Raw genomic sequence first — 22,926 nt, forward strand, 5'->3', positions numbered from 1 at the left:
AGAAACTCTTGACTCCTCACAGAGAAGTTGTTATCCAAGATGGTGTCATATAAGGAGAACAAAAACATGTTGTCAGAGGAAGGATTTTAAACGCCTGAACAGGGAGAACATCTTGTAAATACTCGAATGTTCCAGATGGGCCGAGACATCCTGATAAATACACATTTGGTTTATCTTACTCAATTCAAAAAGGATTTCAGGATCACATGCCTGGTGACAATCCAACCCAAATCATTCTAAGCAACAGGGCCTGAGATCTGTTTCTCCTCAGGGCCTTGAGGACTGCTAGGTACAAGGCTGGGCCCTCAGGTCCCAGGAGTTCAGGAAGACACAAGCAATGACTTAAGGATAAAGGAGATTGATTTATGAAAAGAAGATTAGGACATAAAACCCATGAGGCTCAGGGATAGGTAAGGATTACAGAATAAGGAACCAGATTGTGATTCCAGAGAAGAAAATTATCCTCTATCAAGGGGAGGACAGGGAACAGTGGGGAAGGGAGAGCAAAGTACTTGGAGGGAAACAAGGGATGAGCAGGACAAGTCACAGACATTCTTCCCCCAGTGGGTGGGGGGAATGTGGCCACCTCCTGGTGGGCTGGGACAGAAAACACAAAATCATGTATCTCCTTAGGAGAGGGACTTTGTCAAGGCAGTCAGAAAGATTCCTTCAGTCAACTCCAGAATATTCCTGGGGGATGGGAGATGTTTGAAGGAAGGGATAATTTGTCAAATAAACTCACTGTGGGTATCTTCTGTCCCACCTGACCTTATCTTCACAATTTCACAAGAACCCAGTCTTTGACTAATATTTAACCTTTTACCTTTACAGAGATCTTTCAGACATAAAAAGAGAAATCCCGAGAATGGGGTGGGGACACATTTTGCCTGTGACACTAATCTCCTTAGAACAATGATTGCAGGCCCTCACATCTGACCCTTATCCCTGCTGTTGGATGATCACAGCATGTGACTGAGGGGAAAGAGGGCACTTTCAGTCTCCTGCTACCACAGGACAGCTTCCCTCACAGCAGGCTGAAACCTGAGCCTCCAAACAGAGAAAGAAAGGTCAGTGAGTGAAGGCAATACTGTCAGGTGCTTGCCAAGCCCCTGCCCTGTTCAGGCATCCTACCTCTGCCTGTCTGCTACCCAGAGCCCCTTTGTATTGTTAGTGGCTATGGCTCCTCTCTCTTCTCAGCCAGAGGGTGCATTCTGAATGCTTGAGAAACAGTGACCTCAGGGAAGCCACACGTAGGTGGGGACCAGTAGCCTCTGCAGCTTGAAATGTAAGGGTTTTCCTTCATCCATCCATCCGTCTGTCTACCTGTCCAACCACCATCTACAAATGGCCTACTGTGCTGGGTGCTCTGGTAGGTGGGGGAGTTACAAGACACAAGTCCTTGTCCTCAGGAAGTTGAGAGCATAAGGTGGGGGAGATGGGTGAGCTAAAAGATGATCATACAACAGTGTGCTGACAGCAAGGGTCTTCACGGAAGCAAGTGGGCATCCATGAGGAGTCCCAAACTCTGCCCAGGGGACTCAGACCTGTGTCCTATAGGAGGGGGAGACCCTAACCAAAAGGCGAATTTTATAATTTTGACCCAGCTGGATAACAGAAATAAGGCATAAGACTCTGGTTCTTGTCCATTGTAATATGGCTGTGTGGAGGTTCCTGTTACTCTAGAAACCCCCATGGAATCTCGGGCTTATCTTTATTTCTTGGGCATTTTCTCCCCTCTCTCTTTGGTATCCTTTCTGTTTGCTGGGTTTAAAAAAAAAAAAAAAAGGTGGAAAGACTATCAAGACGATACTTCAAAAAAATGCTGAAGTCAGGGGTTGGTTACTTAATCTGCCAAGCTGGAAAAGGTGACAAGGTGACACCTTAATGTCAAGGTGACAGGAGGGATACAAAAAACAGGCAGGCAGGACTAGGGCACTCAGAACCCAGCAACCTTGTGAGCTCCTCAGAGCTCAGGGCCCAGGGCCTCTCAGCTGCTGAATAGGAGAGGTGGGCTCGGGACTCCCTGTCTGTGGGAAAGCTGAAAGGCTGACAGAGAGGTGAGGAGTCCTTGTCAGACTGATGACAATGCAGATCCTGTCACTGACCTGGACAGAGGGCCAGAGTTAGAAAAAAGAGACATGATGTTGGAAGCAGAGGCCAGAGAGGGAGAAAGAAAGATTTGAAGAAGCCATGCTGTGGGCTTTGAAGATGGAAGAAGGGTCTACGAGCCAAGGAATGTAGGAGGTCTCTAGAAGCTGGAAAAGGCAAGGCAACACTGTCCCCAGAATCTCCAGAAAGAACACAGCTTTGCTGGCACCTTGAGTTTAGGACTTCTGACCTCCAGAACTAAAAGACACTAAATCTGTGTAGTTTGTAGTCACTACATTCATGGTAATTTGTTATAGTAGCAACAGGGAATTAATTCAGGGCCAGGCACCATACAGAAAGACCAGAAAGCAGGTGGCACACACTGAAATAGCAAAACTTTTAAAGAGCAACCAGGCGGCACACCGCCAGACCCCAAAGGAGTACCTGTCCAAAGGAGAAGCCCCTCAGGCCTTGTAGAATGCCAGTGGAGGTAAAAGGTGTAGAACGGCAGTGCTTCTTCTGGTGGGGCTCTCCAGAAGAAGCAGTGAAAGTGAGGTCACCCATGTGCTAACCTAGTTGGCAAATTTCTACACCACATGACAGCATCCCAACTCTTCAATAGCCTCAATCCTATAGTTAAGGTGTCACTGCCTCCTGTTTCTTCCCTTCCTAATTCTATACAGTATTAAACAGGCTCACCCTCCAATAACTCTAGCTGTGCTTTTCCTCCCAAAAAAATCCAGGGGCAAAAGACACTGCTAATATTCCTCTTCCATCCAATTCCAGGCTCTTTTCCAGTATCCTCTATATTCCATACAACTTCAGGCCCACACAGGCAACCCAGATACACATACAAAAGGAGGCCCAAGTTTCAAACTTCTTACAAGGCGAGTCTAGTGCTGGGAGGCTCACAGAAGTGACTCTTTTCTTCTCTGCCCCTATGGTTTTGTTGGTCTCCTAATTTTACTGACCAGAGGCTATAATCACAGATCATAAAAGAAGTAAAGATGGATGGGGCATCTGGGTGGCTCAGTGGTTTAAAGCCTCTGCCTTCGGCTCAGGTCATGATCCCAGGATTCTAGGATCGAGCCCCACATCAGGCTCTCTGCTCAGCAGGGAGCCTGCTTTCCTTCCTCTCTCTCTGCCTGCCTCTCTGCCTGCTTGTGATTTCTGTCAAATAAATTAAAAAAAAAAAAAAAAAGAAGTAAAGATGGAAAGCCAAGAGATGAACTCAAGAGTCCTGAGACTGAGTTTCTTTCTCAAGTCAAAAGGTAGGGTGGCCACACTGTGCGCTATCTTGCAGGAGACAACACCAAAAGCACCCTGACAGAGCTCGTTTTGGGACTTTTCCAGGTGGAGTCAACCCAACCCAACCCCCCAGGAGGTACGGCAAGGTTAAAGCACTACAAATTTTAGAAGGGAAGAATAGGAACTACATGTTTTGGGAATCTCTACCTTAGATGAATATGTTATAGAGTATAGGTAACAGAAACAATTTAAAATTAATCTCTCCAGTCCATTTTTAAACAGAACATCAGTGACTTGCGAGCACAAAATAAACAAGTCTTCATTTAGAACATTTTAAGCATGGACTAGGGAAGGAATTGTGGGGCTGGTTTTAAGTGTCTGCAATCAGCACAGCCAGGGCTGTGTTTTCAGGTGCTCCCTTGCTTCTGGACACAGGACTCTGGACTCTTGCTGAGCTGGGCTGGCAAATGGTCATTCTGTGCCTTCATCAGAGGGCCCATGGACACCTTCCTGCATACATCCCTAAACTAATCTCATTCCTTTTGCCAAAGCCAGCTTCTGCTTCATGGACCACACTGTTCTGGTGTGATGGGGTGAAAGCCAGGATGCGGCCATTTAGATAGGAGGCTGGACTGGTTGTTATAAGAACAGTGCTCAGAAGAACGACCGGGTTGGGGCTTTCCTTGTTGACAGCTCTCAGCACTGGACGGAGATGTTTGAGGCCTGTGCCCTACTACCCAGAGGCACATTTCTAGCCTCATGAGCAGAGCCAGGAATGACCTGAGAGACTGAGAACCTCATATGTGCATGGACCAAGACCCCAGTTAATGTCCTCCTGCCCCCACCAGTTCCCAGTTGCTTATTCTTCCACTATGTCAGCCTTTCTTTCATCATATACATATTATCCCACTGTCCCTCTGCCCATTCCCACATTCTCTCTCACCCTGCTCCTGTCAATGGTACCCATGTTCATTGCTCAAGGGCCACCCTAAGTCAGTAACCTGAAGATAACTAGTCAGTTTGCTTTCAGAATGGTGGGAAGTAAGATGCCAATGTGGCAAAAAGGGGAAGACTACGATGGATACCCCTGAGAGACCAAGAGAGTTGTGTCCATTGTTCTCAGAGCTTTAGAAAATAATTTCTCACTGGCAGACTTGACTCCTTGCCTTGTATTCCCTTCTCTGGCCCCTTGTCAATGTCACCATCACATGTTCTCTTGAACTCTGGGAACTTCTTTAAGATTTCTTGGTCTTGCTGCTTGTATCTTTCTCAGGAGTGGGCTAGAGGCAGCTTGGAAAGGTTTGTTTTCCTTTAGCATATTCAGAACTAGGCCTCTCCGTCTTTTCAGATAGGAGAAAACAGACAGTAGAAAGGGGCAAAAAAATGCCCAGACTTGCCAAAGTCCATAAAGACAGGTAGTGAAGAAGGGAGGGAAAGAGTGAGCCTGAGAAACGCCAGTGGGGAGGAAGGAAGAGGAGAAACAATACACAACGTTACGAGTGAGGAGAAAGAGCTCAAGAGAAATAGCACAGAGAGAGAAGGCCAAGACAGGAAAAAAGAAAGATGTAATGCACTAAGCAGACAGCTGTTGAAAAGGGAAGTTGTGACGCCACTTTGTAGAAATCAGAACACCCTGTTCTTCTCCAGAACATCAAAATAAGCACCTTTCTGGGATGGAGCTCCCAGCCCTCTGAAACAGCCATAAATTTCACCTGGGTTATGGGCCTGCCTGCCAGAAACATTGGGATCTTAGTCTCACCTTTTGCTGGGGCACGCACTTCTCCTCCTTCCACTTTCTGCCATGCTCTGCCAGCTCCCCCTGACTCCCTCCCTCCAGACCTGGAACTAAAGGGGCAAAGTGACACCCCTCAGACCAGCCCTCTAGTGTTCATGGTGCCCATGCTGGAGCACCCCGTGAGCACCCGGCTTGTAGGAGGGGGTGTGGCGAAAACTGGGCTCTGTAATAGGCTGGATAGGACTCCCTGGCCGCCTCTCCCCTCTCCTGCTCTTGTAAGGATCTGGGCACGTGTTTCTAATTGCGGAAAGGCTGCCTTGGCTTGGCCTGCCTAACCTCAGCTGTTTCCAGATCTAGGAGGTTACCAGTGCTGGCTGCCAAAAGGCACTGATAGGCAAAGAAAACACGGAACTCTGTTTGAGTTCTAACGCACATAACCTGAGGCTCTGATTAGATTCCAGGTCTCCCAGGGGCCAGCCTGAGCTATCTTTCCTTCTCTGAGTCCTCAGGGAGACCTGGAGGGAAACTGGGTATGAGTGAGGAGACAGAGCCAGCTTCCTAGAATCCTTCGCAGTGCCCAGGGCAAGACATTTTCACGTGGGGTGAAGAGTTGCATTATAAAGTCTCAAGTTGTTGACTATCTAAAACAAAGGTTGTATTATGATACATGTAAATAATTTGACTGATGAAAGACAAAAACATCAAAACAAAGCAACAGCAGTAATACCAGAATAAATAAAATGAGCCCTTCCCTAAAAACTAAGCTTTGATCCCAGCTTTGATCCCAGCTGTAAGGCCACAGCGAGGCTGTGAAACAGATCTTGCTACCATGCCACAGTAACATTTTGTACTTCTCCAGCCCCTTTCATCTGGAAGCATTCTTCCAGCTAAGCTCCCACCCACGCTGCCCCACCCCCTTCCCGGCTCTCTCTTCCCCTTCCTTCTTCCCCTGACCCCTCGGTGCCAGTTGCTAGACCTGGAGTTTCTGCTGAATCACCATCTGGTACTGAGTTTAGCCAAGAAAACCCAAACTCCCAGCTCAGCATTTTCCAAGAGCTGAGTAGTTCTCTCTTCAGCAGAAACTAAACATGGCCTCTGAGCTAGGGGGGGGGTGGGGGGAATGGAAGGCAGCTGGAAAGCAGGAGAGACAGACCTAAGGCACCATGCCACCTCGGGGAAGCCCCTTTTGAATCCTATTCATTACCGTTCCAGTCCCGGCCTGAAAAATTCCTGTTATCTCAGGCCCCAGTTCTCAGGGTGGTTGCCTCTCCAACACATAGCAAGGGGAATGGGGTGTATTCTGTAGGGTCTGCACAGAGCTCAGGAGGGCGAGCCTGACTTTCCATCATCCTCAGCCTTTGAAGAGAAGGTGTGGGAGGTCTGGTTGGTTCTTGGACTGGAAGACTTATGGGCTCTGTTAGTGTCACTGAAGCTTATGAACAGGGACCCAGGCTGCAAACTTCCCAAGACTGGTTTGGTTATAACCCTATTCCAATGGTAGGTAGTGTCCAAACTCGCTAAACTCTCATCTTTCCCCCAAAGCTCCCTGTGACACTAAGCCTCACTCCAATCAGTCTTGACTTTTATATTCTTGGGTATGTGATATAAATTTGGAGTGTCATATTAACCCTTACAAGTTCACCAGACACAATTAATGCCTGAACTTCATAAACCACAGGCTCTGGCTTCTCTGGGAAAAACGAAGTAATCCTGAGAGTCAACAACAAAAGGCGAGAGGAGAATTTTATCTTCTATTGGTTCAAGAAAGTTAGCAAGTTGTTTCCATCCTGGTGGAAGCTGAACCACTGGAAAACTCTATTTTAGGAGGCCTCAATCCCATTCATTATTCTCCCAAGTAGGTCTGGACACATTCCCAGGAACAGGCTCCTCATTCCCCAGTTTCCAGGACTTGGGCTATGTGCACCCTTTGAACAGCAAACGCCAATCTGAGATTAAAAGCTAGAGACCAGAAGAGACAGTATGGAAAGCCAGGAAAGAGGAGGTGATCTGGACCAGCAATTAAAGCATACTGAAACTGAAAAGAATGCTTTTCAGTCAGCTACCTTGACTTCTCAGGTAGCTGGTGGGAACAAAGAGCCTGGTCTGAGAAGAGAACTCAATTTAGACTAATTGACAGCAGTGTCCATCACCAGTGGATCCCTAGGGAAGAAGACCTCCATAAAACTCTAGAATTCACCATGATATTTATAATTACTTATTATGATATATAAACTATAAAGCAGTTACTGATAGTTTCTTCTTCTTAGAGCTCAAGACTGGGTCACTCTTATGGAAATGTAAGATGAAAATAACAAAGATACCTTCACTCCTAGGGCTTTGGGCATGAGGAATACTCCAAAGGCCATATAGGGCAGGGATGGGTTGAAATGGCACTGAAGAGCAGGTGTTCACTCTGCCATCATGGGCATGGAGGCCAAAAGCACATGGACTGCCTTCCTCAAGTTCCAGCATCAGAATTTGAGTATTGAAAAGTGAATGGGAATGGTTGCAAAGGTAAGGGGCCAACTCAACTGAGTAAGAACTACACCCATGACAAGGCATTAAAATATGATCCAGAGTTGGGGCGCCTGGGTGGCTCAGTGAGTAAAGCCTCTGCCTTCGGCTCAGGTCATGATCTCAAGGTCCTGGGATCGAGCCCCTCATCAGGCTCTCTGCTCAATGGGGAGCCTGCTTCCCCACCGTCTCTCTGCCTGCCTCTATGCCTACTTGTGATCTCTCTCTGTGTCAAATAAATAAACAAAATCTTAAAAAAAAAAAAAAAAGATCCAGTGTTGTCCTTGATTTATTTCATCTGCATTCCAACAAGAATGTGCCATCCTTGACTCCCTAGTCACCCTAATCACCATTTCTACCTTGTAAAGGCCAAATACATCTATTTCTGTATATTCCCACAGCTCCATCCCCGATTCACATCATTGTCATCCCTATCCTGGATTTCTGTAAACACATTGTACCAGGTCTCCTTGCCTCTGATCTTATTCCCCTCTCCAATTCATCCTTTATCCTTGTAGCCATGAGTCTTCTAAAATGTAAATATATATTGATCACGTCAATCCTTCCCATTGCTCTTAGGGTAAAGTCCAATCTCTCCAGCATTGCCCATAAAGCCCTTTCCTTACTGGATCTTCACTTCTATCTGTATCTCCTACCTCCTAGTCTATGCTGTGGCTATACTGAACTACCTGGAGTTCTCCCAAGGGGCCAGGTTCTTTCTTATCCCCAGACCTTGGCACATGTTAATCCTTCCAGCTATAACATTCTCCCCACCCCATCCCATTCCACTTTCCTCTCCATGCTGGATACTGCCTGGCTATCTCCAACTGGTCTTTCCTTAACTTATATGTAGTTTTCTCCAAGATTTTCCTTAACCACACTCCCCACCCCCATTTCTGTTATATCTAGCTCTGCCTGGATGTTGTTCTCTTGGAGGATTTACTACATAGAACTGAAATTTCCTGTGAACTTGTCAGAATCATCCAATGGATGGTTCCCTAGTACAGGAATTAAGTATCCTCATGGCTAACAAAGTTCCTGGAGCAGACACTCACAGATTTGAAAATGATTGAATGATTCTGTATCCTGTGTGGTACCTAGAAGACACACAAGTAGACTCAGTAAATGCTGATTAAGTCTTAATTTCCCATTGCTGCAACTGCAAATGAGACAAATGAGGGGCTTTTTTTGTTTCAGTGTTGTATCTCGTGCCCAAAACAGTATCTAGCACATCATGGGCACTTAATAAATGTTTGTTGAATGAACAGAGTGTTGAGATTCTCATTTGCATAATGCTTCCCAAGAGTCTCAACCCCTTTCTGAGTTGTATCACTCTAGAGCAGGCTTTGGACCAGTAACCTGAGGTGGCCACCCTGAGGAAGACTTCCAACCAAATACTCGCTAAGGGCTCCCCAGGGCTTTGCGGGGGCAGTGGAAGGCAGAAATGCAGACACATTGTGACTGCTCATCGTAAATGCTGGACAGTTGGGATATTTCATTTTGATTTGTACTAGATAAACTAGATTGCTCTCTTTTAGTAGTCAATTAATCACCACGTCCAGTTGATTCTATTCTGAAATCTTCCTTGTTTTTGTCACCTTGTAACTTCATTTCTATTTCAGTCCAGGACTTCTTGGGCCTGCACAAATGCTTGGTTGGCTTGCTAACTCATCTCACTGCTTCAAATGTCACAGTCTTTCTCCACTCAAATGTGAACCTAATCACGTTACTCCTCTGTTCAAAATCCTTCCGCGGTTCCCGTGTCCTGGATGAAGACTCCTCTCTCCTGCATGATGTACGGGATCCTTCCAGAACTGGCTCCTGCTCGCCTGTTGAACCTCATCTCCTGTCACTCTCCTGGGCTTTCCACACAAAAGTACTTGCTTTTCTCCAACAGGTCATTTTTCTCTTGATGCCAGGTCTTGCTTGTGCTCTTCCCTTTACCCCGCTGTTCTGTTTAATGCCTATCGGGAGCTACCTATTTACCTTAGAAGATTGAGCTCAATCTGGGAGCCTTCCCTAGTATTCCTCTCCCAACTTTGAAGCACCTTTCTCTGTGTTGTACTTTTGTCATCACATTGTATTGTAATTATTTGTTTGCACACCAATCTCTTCATTAGCCTTTAATCTCTTCCCAGACTCTATAAATAATGCCTTATCTCCACTCAGTGCAGGAGCTCAATCTGGGGATTAACTGATAGATTTGCAGTTTCTTTCTTTTTTCCTTGGGAAGCCACTTACAAAATACCTTTAGTCTTTATGAATCATAAAAATGAAAAATGGGGTTTTAGTCAAATTGACCACTCAGTAAAAAATTAAGAGATTTTTCAATATGCAGTTGACCCCTGAACAACAATTTGAACTGACCAGCTCTATTTACATGTGAATTTTCTTTAGTACAGTACTATATATTTTTTCCTTATGATTTTCTTAATAATATTTTTAGCTTACTTCATTGTAAGAATACGGTATATATAATGCATACAACATATAAAATGTGTGTTAATCAGCTGTCTATGTTATTGGTAAGGCTTCCAGTCAATAGCAGGCTAAGAGTAAAGTTTGGGAGGAGTCAAAAGTTATATGTGGATTTTCAATTATGCAGGGAGTCCATGTCCCTAACTGCTGTGTTGTTCAAAGGTCAACTGTAGTTAGATTTTAAATGTTGGCTAGCTAGAAGATGTACAGAGAAGGAATATGACTTGGATGTATGGGAATCAAGTGTAGGTGGTCTATGTTTGTCTGGATTCAAATATACGAGGATTATGAGGCACCCAAAGAACTCTGGGGGCTAAGGACGGCAGGAAGGCACTGCTGCTCAGGCATCTGAGGCAAAGGGTTTAGTGCATGGCGATAAATTTGGGCCTAGAGAATGTGAAACCTCAAAGGCAAATGAACCGAGATTAAGGGACTTAGAAGTTGGGAACAACTAGAACCCTCTGATGTCAAGGGATTAATTTGCAAGAGACTTGCAAAACAACATACAGGTTTATCGATCATAGCATCCTGCATCAAGGACCTGGGGACTTTCCACAGAGGAATGCAGAGCAACTCAGGGTTAAAAGTTATATGTAACAGTAAAGTCCTTTCCCTTCTAAACTGCTCAAGGGAAAAGAAAAAGAAGGAGAAGGAGGAGAAAAAGAAGAAGGAGAAAAAGAAGAAAAAGGAGGAGGAGGAGAAATCTGAAGCCCTAAAAAACCAGCCTCTTAGGTATCTCAGTAGAAAGATGGAAAACAAGATAAGAAGCATTTTTTTTTTACTTGTGAAATACATGCAGGGCACTCTTGTCCCCTCAGGGAGAGAAAGGAGAAAGAGTTTCTTTAGTACAGGCATTCGGGGGAAAGAGGAGACTTGAATGAAAAGAAAAAAATTCTACTTCAGATCCTGGACATGACCCCAGACCCCAAAGAGAGGAGGGAGGCCAGGAGCTGCCCGAGTGAAAGTTGACCCAGTCTCAAGGACAGGGAGATAGATCCTGAGAGAAAACCCAGAGTAAGGGAGCAAGAAGCACAAATGGGGGACCCCAGAACACCTGATACTCCTTCAGTGCCACTGGGACCACTTTGTTTACAACTAGAAACTCAGGAAGTAGCCAAGAGATATAGCTAAATGATAAAACAGTAAGCTGCAGAAATCACCTATCCATATGTATATGCTGAGACACATACATGTCTATTTGCCCAGACATGGAGGGATGCATTTTATTTAGAACTGGATGGATACCTATCCACAGTTAGCACGGTTACTGGGCACGGGAGAGGGGTGTTGATAAGGGGAAGCTCTCACAGTCGGCTCCCTTTATATATTCCTTGAATCTTTTCCCTAGAGAATATAGTCATTTATTTACAAAGTAGTAAAAAGGGAAAGAAAGAAAAGAGAAACACTCAAAGCACATCCTAGAAGAAGGCACCAAAACCAAGTTTCAACACCTCTTATTCCCCTCCTTCCTAATTCCTTCCTCCCACTAATATGCTTGCTCTGGAGAAGGGAGAAGGCTTTCCATTTAATTAAAATGTAAAATACATTCTTTTTTTTACTGCCTGGTGGCTAGGGATATTCTGCTGACTCAGCAGTGAATAATCAGCTTTGACCTACATAATAGAATAACTCAAAGTGGCAGCTGCAGTTGCATAAGCAGATCCAAATCTGCAGTTCCTTCTCCCTCCCCCCAAGGCTCCTTGCAGGCAAGCCAATTCCAGCAGGTTCTCTCCACCTCTCCAACCCCCATCCGGCTGTCCCACCACCATTTTTCATCCAATGTATTCTGGCCCCACCAAAGAACCACACTTGACCTGATCTCCCTCCCACAGCCAGTGCCAGGCAGGGGCTTTGCCACATGGATCTCCCTGCTGGGTTCCCCACTTTGTCTTCTAGCTCTCTCCAGAACACACCAGTGACCTCTCCACAGAGGGTGGCCTTTCCCTCAAAAACTCTCATCCTACAGTAGGTCAGCCTGCCCTTGGCATGCCAGGATGATCCAGCAGAAAACAGAGCCTCTGGTTAAAATACACTCAGAAGAGCCCAAGCTCTCCACTGGTTCTCTCAAAAATATAGCTGGACTGGGCCACACTTGGCTCTCCTGCCAAAGAGCACCAGGCCTATTTTCACACAGCCGGCTGGCCTGGCACTGGCTAAGAGGACAGGGAGCCTGGGAAAAAAAAGGTAAGAGCATTTAAGGAAAGCCTTCCTGAACGTTTGGTTCCTATCTCACCGGATACCTTTTTTTTTTTTTTTTAAGATTTTTATTTATTTATCTGAGAGTGAGAGAGACAGAGCATGAGTGGGGGAAGGAGGCTGTCAAGGAGAGGCAGAGGGAGAAGCAGACTCCCTGAGCAGGGAGCCCTATGAGGGGCTCCATCCCAGGCCCCTGGGATCATGACCTGAGTCAAAGGCAGATGCTTAACCAACTGAGCCACCCAGGCACCCCTTCACTGGATACTTAAGAGATGATCTGAGGGGCCTGTGAAAGTGGGTTCCAGAAAAAAAAGTATTCAACAAACCAGAAAACAGAACCTTTCTTTGCACAGACTTGAAGCAGCTGGGAGTGTTTGGTGAGAAAATGTGAGTGTGTGGCTACATCTGCTCACACACCCCTGCAGGGAGAGGGGTCCTGGGCTCCACATGGCCTTCCCATCTGGGAGGAAGGGGGTGGCACAGGATTAAAGTGAGGACCTGTTTTCCATTTCCCCCAAAAGGAATAAGGAAAAATAAGTTCAGGTTTAAGAAAATTTTCCTCCTTACAAAGGTGAAAAAGTACTTGAATACCTATCTCAAGGACACTGAAAAACTCCTGTCTCTGGAGGACAGGACTGACCAATGTTAAGTTCAAGATAATCTCCTTGCAGTTCTCTTTAGGAGGCAGAGGACAAACCAGATAAGCTTTACTGAACCTTGGATGGCAGAAATTGGGAGAGGAGGGGACTTTGTCATGTGGTCTTCAGAATTTTTAATTCTAATTCCTCCTTCCCTCTGTGCTAGCAGTGTCAAAGTGAGAGGTGGGCTGTGGAGGGGACGGCATGCAACCTGTCTTTCTGGAGAGGCAGACAGTCCTAATTTCCTGTCCTGAGGGGACATCTGTGGGGCTGTATTACTGCAGAGGGTCTTTGCACAGGGGTCACCTACCCTTGGCAGGTTGGGGGTAGGCAAAGGAAGTTGTAGGGTCAGCAGTCCAGGGAACTCTATCCTATGGCCTGCTTTCTCTCCTTGGTGACCAGTGTGAGGGTTCTCAATTTCTCATGGGAGAGTAAGGGCGGCTTCTTGTCTGAGACACTTCAGCAGTATCAGCAGGAAAAAGGAAGCAAGTCTGCATGCACGAGACACTGAAATAACAGTGGCCAGCACTTATGGGGTCCCTCTTCCCACGCCCATTAACCTGGCTGATGGCAGAAACAGCAACTCTTCCTGCATTCCCATGCCCCTCCCCACACCTCTCCCTCCCAGCTCTGGATCCAGCTAGCAAGCAAGGACTGAGTGACTACCCTCAGGGACCACCCTCAGTGACTACATGACCCTGTGCTAAGAACATGTGTTGTCTCATGCAATCCTTGCAACCATGACCTCCTGTGCAGGCAGGATTACAACCCCCTCTCACAGTGGGGTGGGGTGTGGAACTTTAACAAGCCTTTGCCACAATTAGAAAATGGTGCAGAGAGATACAGCCTCAAGCAACCTGGTTCTGGAGCCCACATTCCTTTGCCTCCAGGGCCATAAGCAGACCTGACCGAGCATAAGGAATACAGTCCAAACAAGTATCTTGGCCCCAGAGTACCACCTGTCTGGATGGTAGGGGTTTAGCCCAGGGCTGAATATCACTGCCAAAGAGGGCACACTTGCCAAGGAGACCACTCCTTGGATCCCAGCTGGCTGCCCTGTGAGAGACTTTGGGGTGGGCAAGTGATGCCTCCCTCCCTTTCCCACCAGCACGATAGAAGGAAAGTGTCAAGACCTGGGAAAGGCTGTGGCCGGGATGGTCACTGCTCTCAGCTAAGTGTATGTGTGTTGAAAAGTATGGTAGGGCAGGGATCATGTTAACTCCAAAAGTGGAGCCTTTGAAAAAAATCCAAATATTTACTTTGGAAATTAGTTTTGTGGGGGGCACCTGGAGGGCTCAGGTGATGGTCTTGATTTCAGCTTGATTTCACCTTGATTTCAGCTCAGGTCATGATCTCAGAGCCCTGGGATCCAGCCCCTCATCAGGCTCCCTGCTCAGGAGGGAGCCTGCTTGTCTCCCTTTCCCTCTGCCCCTCCCCCTCAAAATAAAGAAATAAATCTTAAAAAAAAATTAGTTTTTGGTTTAAAGATATAAAACACCCCAACCCATTGAGATCCCTGAGAATTCCTTAAAGTACAAGTTGCAGAACTTCTCTACAATAAATCTCTAACTATTCCAGCTCACACACATCTTTCCCCCTTCTCTGAATTTTTACTGCAATTAACTCTTCACCACAGAACCTGTGTATATAGCTTTTCTCCCCTGTTAGGCAGGAAACATATCAAGGGTGTGGGGAACCACAGAAAATGCATTTATGTTCTCCCAACTCACATGTTTACACTCTCCTCCCAAAGAGTTTTAAGATGTGATCTGGCAGGTTGAGGAGGAGGTGGATGAAGCCAGAAAAATCTTCCTGCAAGCAGCAGGAAGCTCCAGCATAGTGTACGGCATACGTACGTGCTGGAAAGAGAAGGAGTCAGGAGACCCGGCTCCACTCAGGGCCTGCCACCTTGGGTATGTCACTTGCCTGGCTCCTTTCCTTATCTGCTTTAGGAAAGTGATAATCCAGGCCCTGCTTACCTCATGGATTTGTCATGAGGCTCAGATCAGATAATATAGATGAAAGTGCTGTGAAAATTACTGTGCCTCTGAGTAGCTACCAGCATTTCTTCTTCTCTCTCTCTCTTTTTTTTTTTTTTTTTTGAAAACCAGCTCATTATTCAGAATCAATTCATCCAAAGCACCCATGTAGGAAAAGCAATGGGGGGAAATAATAAAGGAGGGAAGGAAAGAGGGAGAGGCAGGAGAACCGGAGGCATGCGGACCGCCAGGAAGGCCAAAAGAGGCCATCCTGAGAGCAAGGCCCAGATGGCACTTACATAAGCAGATGGCAGCCAGGAGTCGAAGGCCAGACTCCGGGGGGAAGCAGGTGGGGAAGAGCGGCTGCAGCACATAGTTGGAGAAGGTGAGGGCGATAACAGCCTGGTTGGTGGGGTAGATCACCAGCACTGCAATCCATAGTCTCAGGAACCTGAAGAGGGAACAGGACAGAACTTGACCCAAGACAGCTGCAGGGACCCCCACCCCCACCAACATGCATGGCAGGGATTCACGAATCATGGGGGGAAGGCTGGGCATGTCGCTAGGCAGCATTAAGAGAGGTGGGTGGGCTAACAGGGTGCATCTCCTTTTTGTTTTCTGGGATGCTGAGGAGCCCAGTCCCTGCTCAACCAGACGGCCAGCCCTCCGCAATGACAATAAAGTGGTTTGACGACGAGGGGTGAAGAGTCTGCTAGCATAAACATACGTCTTGGCTTCGCTTCTCTCTCCCCTGTCCTCCTACTGTCTCTTCTCTATGCTCTGGGCCCCAGCATCCAGTGGTGGAAAATAAAATTGGCAACCCCAGAATTCTGACAGCCAGGACATGCTTAGGGTGTGGCCGCTTAAGCAACTGCCAGGGGTGGCACTGAGCGGGGTCATGAGAGGGAAGTGCGCTCCACACCCTTGGCCCCTTGGTGAGTGCTCAGCTCCGCAGTAGCAGGGCCACAGATGCTGAGGAAACTCAAGCTCAGGGCCTGGCCCTTCAGGAAGCCATCATCCTTGGTTGTGTGAGAAGGGGGTACCCCATATCTTAGGTGGTCACTCTAATTTGTCAAGATAAGACGGCTTTGTTTTGTGATGTGCTTTCCCTGAGAGTCTATAGTCAGAGTTGTCATAAAGTTCTATTTGCTGTCACCCATAGAATCTTGCCTGCTGAGGTCAACAGAAAGGTCAAAACTAGAACCTGGTTCTTCTGCCACCTCAGGAGAATCGAGGGGACACATAGCTACACTACACGACCATGACAGGGAGGCAAAAGAGGAATCCAAAAGAGGAATCCTTGGCACACTGGCAACCACTGGCCTCGGCTTCTAGACCACCCAGGCCTCCACAGATCCTCTTACCCAGCCAGTCCTCCAAAGATGTCCTTGACGTAGGAGTAATCACCTCCAGATTTGGGGATGGTGACCCCAAGCTCAGCATAGCACAGGGCTCCCACAGCGGTGATGAGACCAGTCACAATCCAGACAATGAGAGCGAGACCCACAGAGCCAGCGTTCTCCAGCACACCTTTCGGCGAGACGAAGATTCCAGAGCCAATGATGTTCCCTGTATGAGGCACCAAAGTTGCCAGGAGAGACAGTGGAGTCAGCACAACTGATAGGACTGGCATTCGCAGGAGTGGTCTCATCTCTGGTTTGATTCTAAAATGCTTTTGGAATGCATAAATCACCTTCAGGCAGGTGTGTCTAGTAGTAATTTACATGTCTCCTTTAGTCCTCAGTATAGAGTCAGATATCATTTCTCCCATTTTACAGAGGAGGAAACTGAGTCTTAGTGATACTAGTGCACTGCCTGAGTCCACATGGTAGTAAGTGGTGGGTTGGGTATTGAACCTCAAGATCCTCTTACTGAACTGTACCATGGTCCACCCGAGGTAACAAAGGTCTTAAGACTAACAAAATGGCAAGACTGGAAAAGCAGGCTGTTCTCAGAGACAGTCTGCAGAGTAGAAAGCTTCAAAAGTGAGCCTAAGGGCAATACATTTCAGACAGACTGTGGTCATACCCCGTGACTGGGGGTTTTCAAGACTTATGAGCCTCGACAGCACTCCTGGAGACTGGCTTTCACCCCAGACAGGACAGCCCCACTCTTGGTGAGGAACATGAAATAACCCTATAAAAACAATCCTAAAAATAGTCCTAGTCCTACAAAGTGGTTCATAGAAATGCAATATGTGCAAGGGTTTAGCACTACATTCTTAATTCATTGTTTCACGTGACCCTCACAACAACCTTCTGAAGTACAGAAAGAGGAGGAAGAACAGCTATTCCTCTATTTTGCAAAGAGGCTAAGACACAGAGGGGTTAATTGCCTTTTCCAAATTCCACGGCTACTGATGGGTAAAATTGGATCTAGAAGTTGGTCTCCTGATGCTTAATCCAGTGCGCTTTCCACTAATCTATTTCTGCTTCTGTGTGCAAGGGGCTGACTTTCTCCTGAGAGATGAGGCTGGCAGCAAAGACTGAATGGTTGGCTTTTGGGATGCGTGTGCTGGGTAGGGGAGGAGTAAGAGGGTGGGAGCAGCTCCTGACAATTTCTTCCCAAGCTTCCCTCTACTTCTTGTGATTCAAGGTGGTGATCAGGGTGCACTGCACAAGTGCTTTGAAAACTCTCTCTCTGAGCCCCACCCAGCTGTACTACTGAAAGTCTGAAGGAAGAAGCAGAGACCAAGTGGATCCAGGCAGAAATGGAGAACAGGAGTATTATGAGGCCAGCTTGGTTTGACAGTGTTCTGAGGACATCTCATATTCCTACCACTTCTCTTAAGGGGTTCAGATCTGGGCTGAGCAAGATGCAGAGTATAGGATTTTACACTCAACTTGCAAAAATGACTTTCAGATCTCAAACATAACTCAACCTCAATCCAGTCCTGAAACTTTTCGCTTCTAAATAAAAATTCAGTTTTTAATCCCAGGCCGTGCATCAGTTATTTCAGTCAAAGGGGACAAGAAGAGAATACTCACTTTCTAAAAGCAATACATTTTATTCCACTGGGATAGCTTTTCACACTAAAAAACTGTAGTGTGAGATGAATGGGAAAGGGAAGGGGTCTAGGCAGGTGGAAGAGCAGTAACTGTGAGATGGACATATAGGATCTGCAGCTAGATGCAGCTGGAAGGGAAGCACATTTGTCTCAAACTTGCCTTTCTTCTTCTTTTTTAAGATGTTATTTATTTATTCATTCATTCATTTATTTATTTATTTGTCAGAGAGAGAGAGAGAGAATGTGCACACAAGCAGGTAAAGTGGCAGGCAGAGGAAGAGAGAGAAGTGGGCTCCCTGCCAAGCAAAGAGCCTGATGCGGGCCTCAATCCCAGGACTCTGGGCTCATGACCTGAGCTGAAGGCAGTGGCTTAACCGACTGAGCCACCCAGGCATCCCTCAAACTTGCCTTCCTTCTCTGCAGATAGTCCAACCCAACGGAACTGGGCCACATATAGAGATGACGCTAAAAGAAGAAACAATACCTCATGTTCAACTTTGTGATCTAAACATGAGGCAAAGAGAGATAGAAAAATGAGATTCTGGGCTCCACAGGTTCTTAAAGGCTTTTCATTTTCTCATACATTTATTTTAAGTCCTATGATAGGAACAAGAGATACCTTTCAGTGCCCCCTCTCCTCCACCAGTCTCCAAGTGTGCTTTGCATGAAGACTGGGCTAGTGGAGACTTGGAGGCCTTCTAATAGTGTGCCAGGACTCAGGACACAGTTACCCTGGCAGGTGACCCTTAATCTGCCAAGCGAAATGTGCTGCTGCCCTCTGGAAGATACCAAGTGCCAGAAGCTGAGAACTGGAGACGGAGTTGCTAACAGGGCAAAGGTGATAGCAAACTCCTTGTCTAGCAGGAATTTACCAGAAGAGTAATTTGTAGGGCACTTCAAAGGCAGCCATGAAGAGAGTAACACACCTAGATTATAAAACTAGTTCAAGGGGTTAGAAAAACAATCAATACAGGAGAAAAACAAGGTTTGACTTTGGTCTGCAAGATACTGAAAAGGGAGGTGATGGGGGAAGAGGTAGGTGTTTCTCAGAGCCAGGAATGGCTGTCACAGGGAGGAAGTAGTGGTGAATGTTATTGAAGAGATCCTGTCTTCTCAGGAATGAAGTGTCAATGTTCCACTAAGGATTCTCAGAAAACAAATACCACAGTGGGGCTCAGGAAGCACTTCTGTTCTCCAGCTTTTGTTCTGGCATTTCCAGAGTGTGTGCTTCTTTCCTCATTCCAGATGGAGGCAGCCACTGGAAGATGGGATGTGCAACACCAACAGCCATTTACACGGTCTGATCACTTCCTGCCTCCCCTTATTCTAGATATGTCCTTCCATGGGGCTGTTGGAGTGATGGTGAGGTTTGTAATAAGTTGACATTAGGACAAGAATCTTCATTTTACAAAAATTGAATTCTGCCCCTTGCCCTACAATCTTAATTTCGGCCAAATTAAAATTACAAAGATAAAAACTTTAAAAAAAAAAGGGGGGGGGGAATTATGCTATAGCCAAAACGGAGTGCTAGAGAACAGGAAGGATAGGAATGTCTCTCTTTGATTCTAGGAAACTGCTACCTAGAAAACCAGAATCAAATAACATTTCCTCCACCTGAGCAGCCTCTGGAGCTTCTGGAGGGGGAAGAATGTCAGACATAGCTGAAAGAACATTCACATTACATTTACTCAAAAGTAATGCCTACTATATACAATCTTAGTGTGATTATTTGATTAATATTTCTCTCTCCCACTGGACTATAAGACTCATGACAGCAGGGACTCTATGATTTCCCTTCACCTATAAAGTGTCACACAGTAGACACTCCATATATGTTTACTGAATGGTGTCAGACTTCCATCTAGAACTTAGCTCCACAGAGCACTATATGTGTTTCTTTGGAATCTCCAAATACTGTGAAGTATGTCAAGTGTGTATTGCAAGCCAGTGAATAAAGCAACCTACTTATTTCACTGCTGAAGGGTGATCCGGCTATTATTACCATCTCCAATTTTTTTAAAGTTTTAATCTATTTGAGAGAGAGAGAGAGAGAGAGAGAATATGAGCAGGGGGTAGGTAGGGAGGAGCAGCGGGACAAACAGATTCCCTGGGGAGCAGGGAGCCCAAAGCAAGGCTTGATCTCAGGACCCTGAAATCATGACTTGAGCCAAAGTCAGACGCGTAACCGACTGAGCCATCCAGGTGCCCCTACCATCTCCAATTTATAGGGGAGGAAAATAGGGCAACTATTACTTCAATTTTCCAAATGGGAAAAAATGAGGGAGGTATTACCATCCCTATTTTATGGATGAAGAAACTGAGATACAAAGAAGTTGTTATTTTCCTAAACCACAGAGTAAGTTAGTAGTAACTGGATTAGAACCTAAATCTTCTATCGTAGCCTCAAGCTTTTCCCAGGGAATAGTCAGTTTTACCAAGATGATGCTTATTATGAGAAGATGCTTATTAAGATACTGGAACACATATCCGATTCCTTTCTTCTACCGCACCATGTTCGATGGTGATTTACAAAGTGTTCTCATTTGTTACTTTATTTGATTTTTGGAACTACTTTCCTAGGTGCACAGGGTGGATATCATCATTCCTATTTACTTTTGCTAAGACTGAGTTTTAGAGAGGAGAGGAGACTTGACCAAAGTCTCACAAAGCATAGGCAGCAAGGCCTGGACTAGAGGCCAAGGCCTTGGACTTCCAGCCTGGGTTTCCTCCACTACTCCACATGGCCTCTCCTCTAGAAATTGCATAATAGGACTTTTACACTTGGACCCTGTCCAAATGAGGTTTTTCTGGAGTGGCTCTGAAAAAGGAGAAGTGGGAAATGTCTTTTCTATTTTGACTATGAAGCTTTCCTGAGAGGCTGGAAGAAAGTTGATTACTGTGGAGATGTGTTTCTCCATTGTTTTACTTTTAGACTCCTTGTCTATAAAACCATTCAAGAATGAGATGCCCATCCATCTAGTATAGCCGAGGTTTCAATCCTCCCTTTCATCCACCCCAATTAGTAAAATAATCATGTTATCACATAGATCTTCTTTGGTCAAAAGAGGTCCTAGGATGCCTGGACAATGAGGCCCAGCTTGGCTTCTTCTGTCAAAGAAAAGCTAAGCAAACCACTCCATTAAAAAAGAGGCCAAGTTGTATCTGTGGGCAAGTCTTCACTAGAGAAATGTTGGAATTAAGAAAATCCATGTTTGCCATGAATAACCACTGACTTCCCCACTTGTGGGCCAATACCCATGTGACTCCTATTAAGGCTTTACTCACATCCAGGCCTGTCCACACTAGAATGCTGCAGGCATCAAAGAATTTCCTAGGGCATGGATTTACAGACTTCTAATGCCCAAGAGACCCTCAGATACAAAAGGTTTTGGCCTTCCTTAATAACTCATGCTAGTCTTAGAGTCTAGTCAGAGCTCCTCCTATGGCTTGGAGGTTCTGTCCATTTCCATAATGTTCAGAGAAAGCCAAGGTGAACTTTCTTTCTTTTCTTTTCTTTTCTTTTTGTTTCCTTTTTAAGATTTTATCTATTTTATTTGAGAGAGAGAGAGAGCATGAGCAGGGAGGGGTAGGGGCAGAGGGAGAAAGATAAACAGACTCCTCACTGACCAGGGAGCCTGATGTGGGACTCGATCCCAGGACCCCGGGATCATGACCTGTGCCGAAGGCAGACGCTTAACCAGCTGAGCCACCCCGGTGCCCCTAAGGTGAACTTTCTTTATGTTTCTTCCTTAAAGTGGCTGAGAAGATCTCTGGATTTTCAGGACGGGGGGAAGATGGAAGCAGAGTCTGGTATGTTGGGGGCTTTGATCCTCATGGCAGGAAGCTCACCCTGCGGACACTTTCCCATCAGGACCGTACAAATTGCTACATCAGAGTGACAGCAGGTAAGACTTTGATACATGCCTTTTGGAGCTGCCATTCTGAGCAGAATAGAGATGTGGAAGGTGCTGCAGGACTCCCACTGTTTTGGATCCCTTACTGAAAAGTGAGGAGGGCACTAAGGCTCAGAGATGGGGGAGCCACTGATTCCTTGCTTTGCCACCCACAAGCCGTGTGACCTGAATTTCTCTGAAAGTCCCTTCCTTCACCTCCTGAATGGAATGATTGTTCCTGTCCTGACAATCTAATGGATTTGTTATGGGGATCAAGGGCGGAATACGTGTGGGAGCACTTTGTAATCTGTGAAATACTAGCAAATATAAGGAATTGGTAGAATTTATAGCAGTAAGAATAGAATCCATCTCTAGAAGAATCCAACGGACTTGCTTTGGAGGCTTGGCTCCCAAACAGCACTGCAGAGCCAGGACCATGAAGCATTCTCTGAGTCATTTGTCTGCTTGTCTAGGTATAATTTTTAGATGCCACAGGTGGGTGGCCAGCAGGTAATTGCATCTTAAAAAGTATTTACTGAGCACCCACTCTGTACATGCTTGCTTTAAAAGGTAATTGGGAAGCACTTGTTCACACATGGACTTTTAATGACATAGAGGGAGCCAACCTCCACCCACCAGCCTCTGAAAGGCACGCATCCTGGCCTGAGGGGCTACGAGTGCTGAGCCCTCACATATGCCCATTAAAGATTCAATTCTGGCCTCCAGCATTCCCCTGTCTTGTTGGGGAACCAGGCACCAGCAGAGACAGGTTTTATCTATCTCAGTGGTTCTCATCCAGGGGCAATTTTGTACCATTTCCCCCAGCCCCAGGGGACAGTTGGCAATGACTGGAGACAGTCTTGATTGTTACAATTGGGGGGAGGGGGTTCCACTGGCATCTAGTGGAGGCCAGGGCTGCTGCTAAACATCCTTGGATACACGTCACAGCTCCCCACAACAACAAAGTATCTGGCCCATAGGTTAACAGCACTGACGTTCAGAAACACTGTTCTAACCTCAAGCCTCACTGTCATCATCTGGTTCATTCCTAAAGTTCCTTTTAGTATATGTGCTGCCGAAGCGAGCACTAAAGTTCCTTTTAGATTAGAACTTGGATGATTTTTTTGAAAAGATTTTATTTATTTATTTG

The 22,926-nt window shown here is 46.1% G+C and overlaps 1 protein-coding gene across 1 annotated transcript in view; it reads right to left on the minus strand.

Annotated features, from left to right (window-relative positions):
* Nucleotides 1–22,926, minus strand: part of LOC111160158 (solute carrier family 7 member 8) — a 50,422-nt gene that overhangs the window by 17,675 nt on the left and 9,821 nt on the right. Inside the window, exons 2-3 of the mRNA XM_022523041.1 lie at nt 16,241–16,445; nt 15,176–15,327 (exon numbers count right to left, since the gene is read on the minus strand). Coding sequence (XP_022378749.1) covers nt 15,176–15,327; nt 16,241–16,445 — 357 coding nt within the window. The remainder of the gene's footprint in view (nt 1–15,175; nt 15,328–16,240; nt 16,446–22,926) is intronic.

The sequence above is a fragment of the Enhydra lutris genome, unplaced genomic scaffold (genome assembly GCF_002288905.1).
Source record: "Enhydra lutris kenyoni isolate GAN:26980312 unplaced genomic scaffold, ASM228890v2 scaffoldscaffold4, whole genome shotgun sequence".
In the NCBI taxonomy this organism is placed as follows: Eukaryota; Metazoa; Chordata; class Mammalia; order Carnivora; family Mustelidae; genus Enhydra; species Enhydra lutris.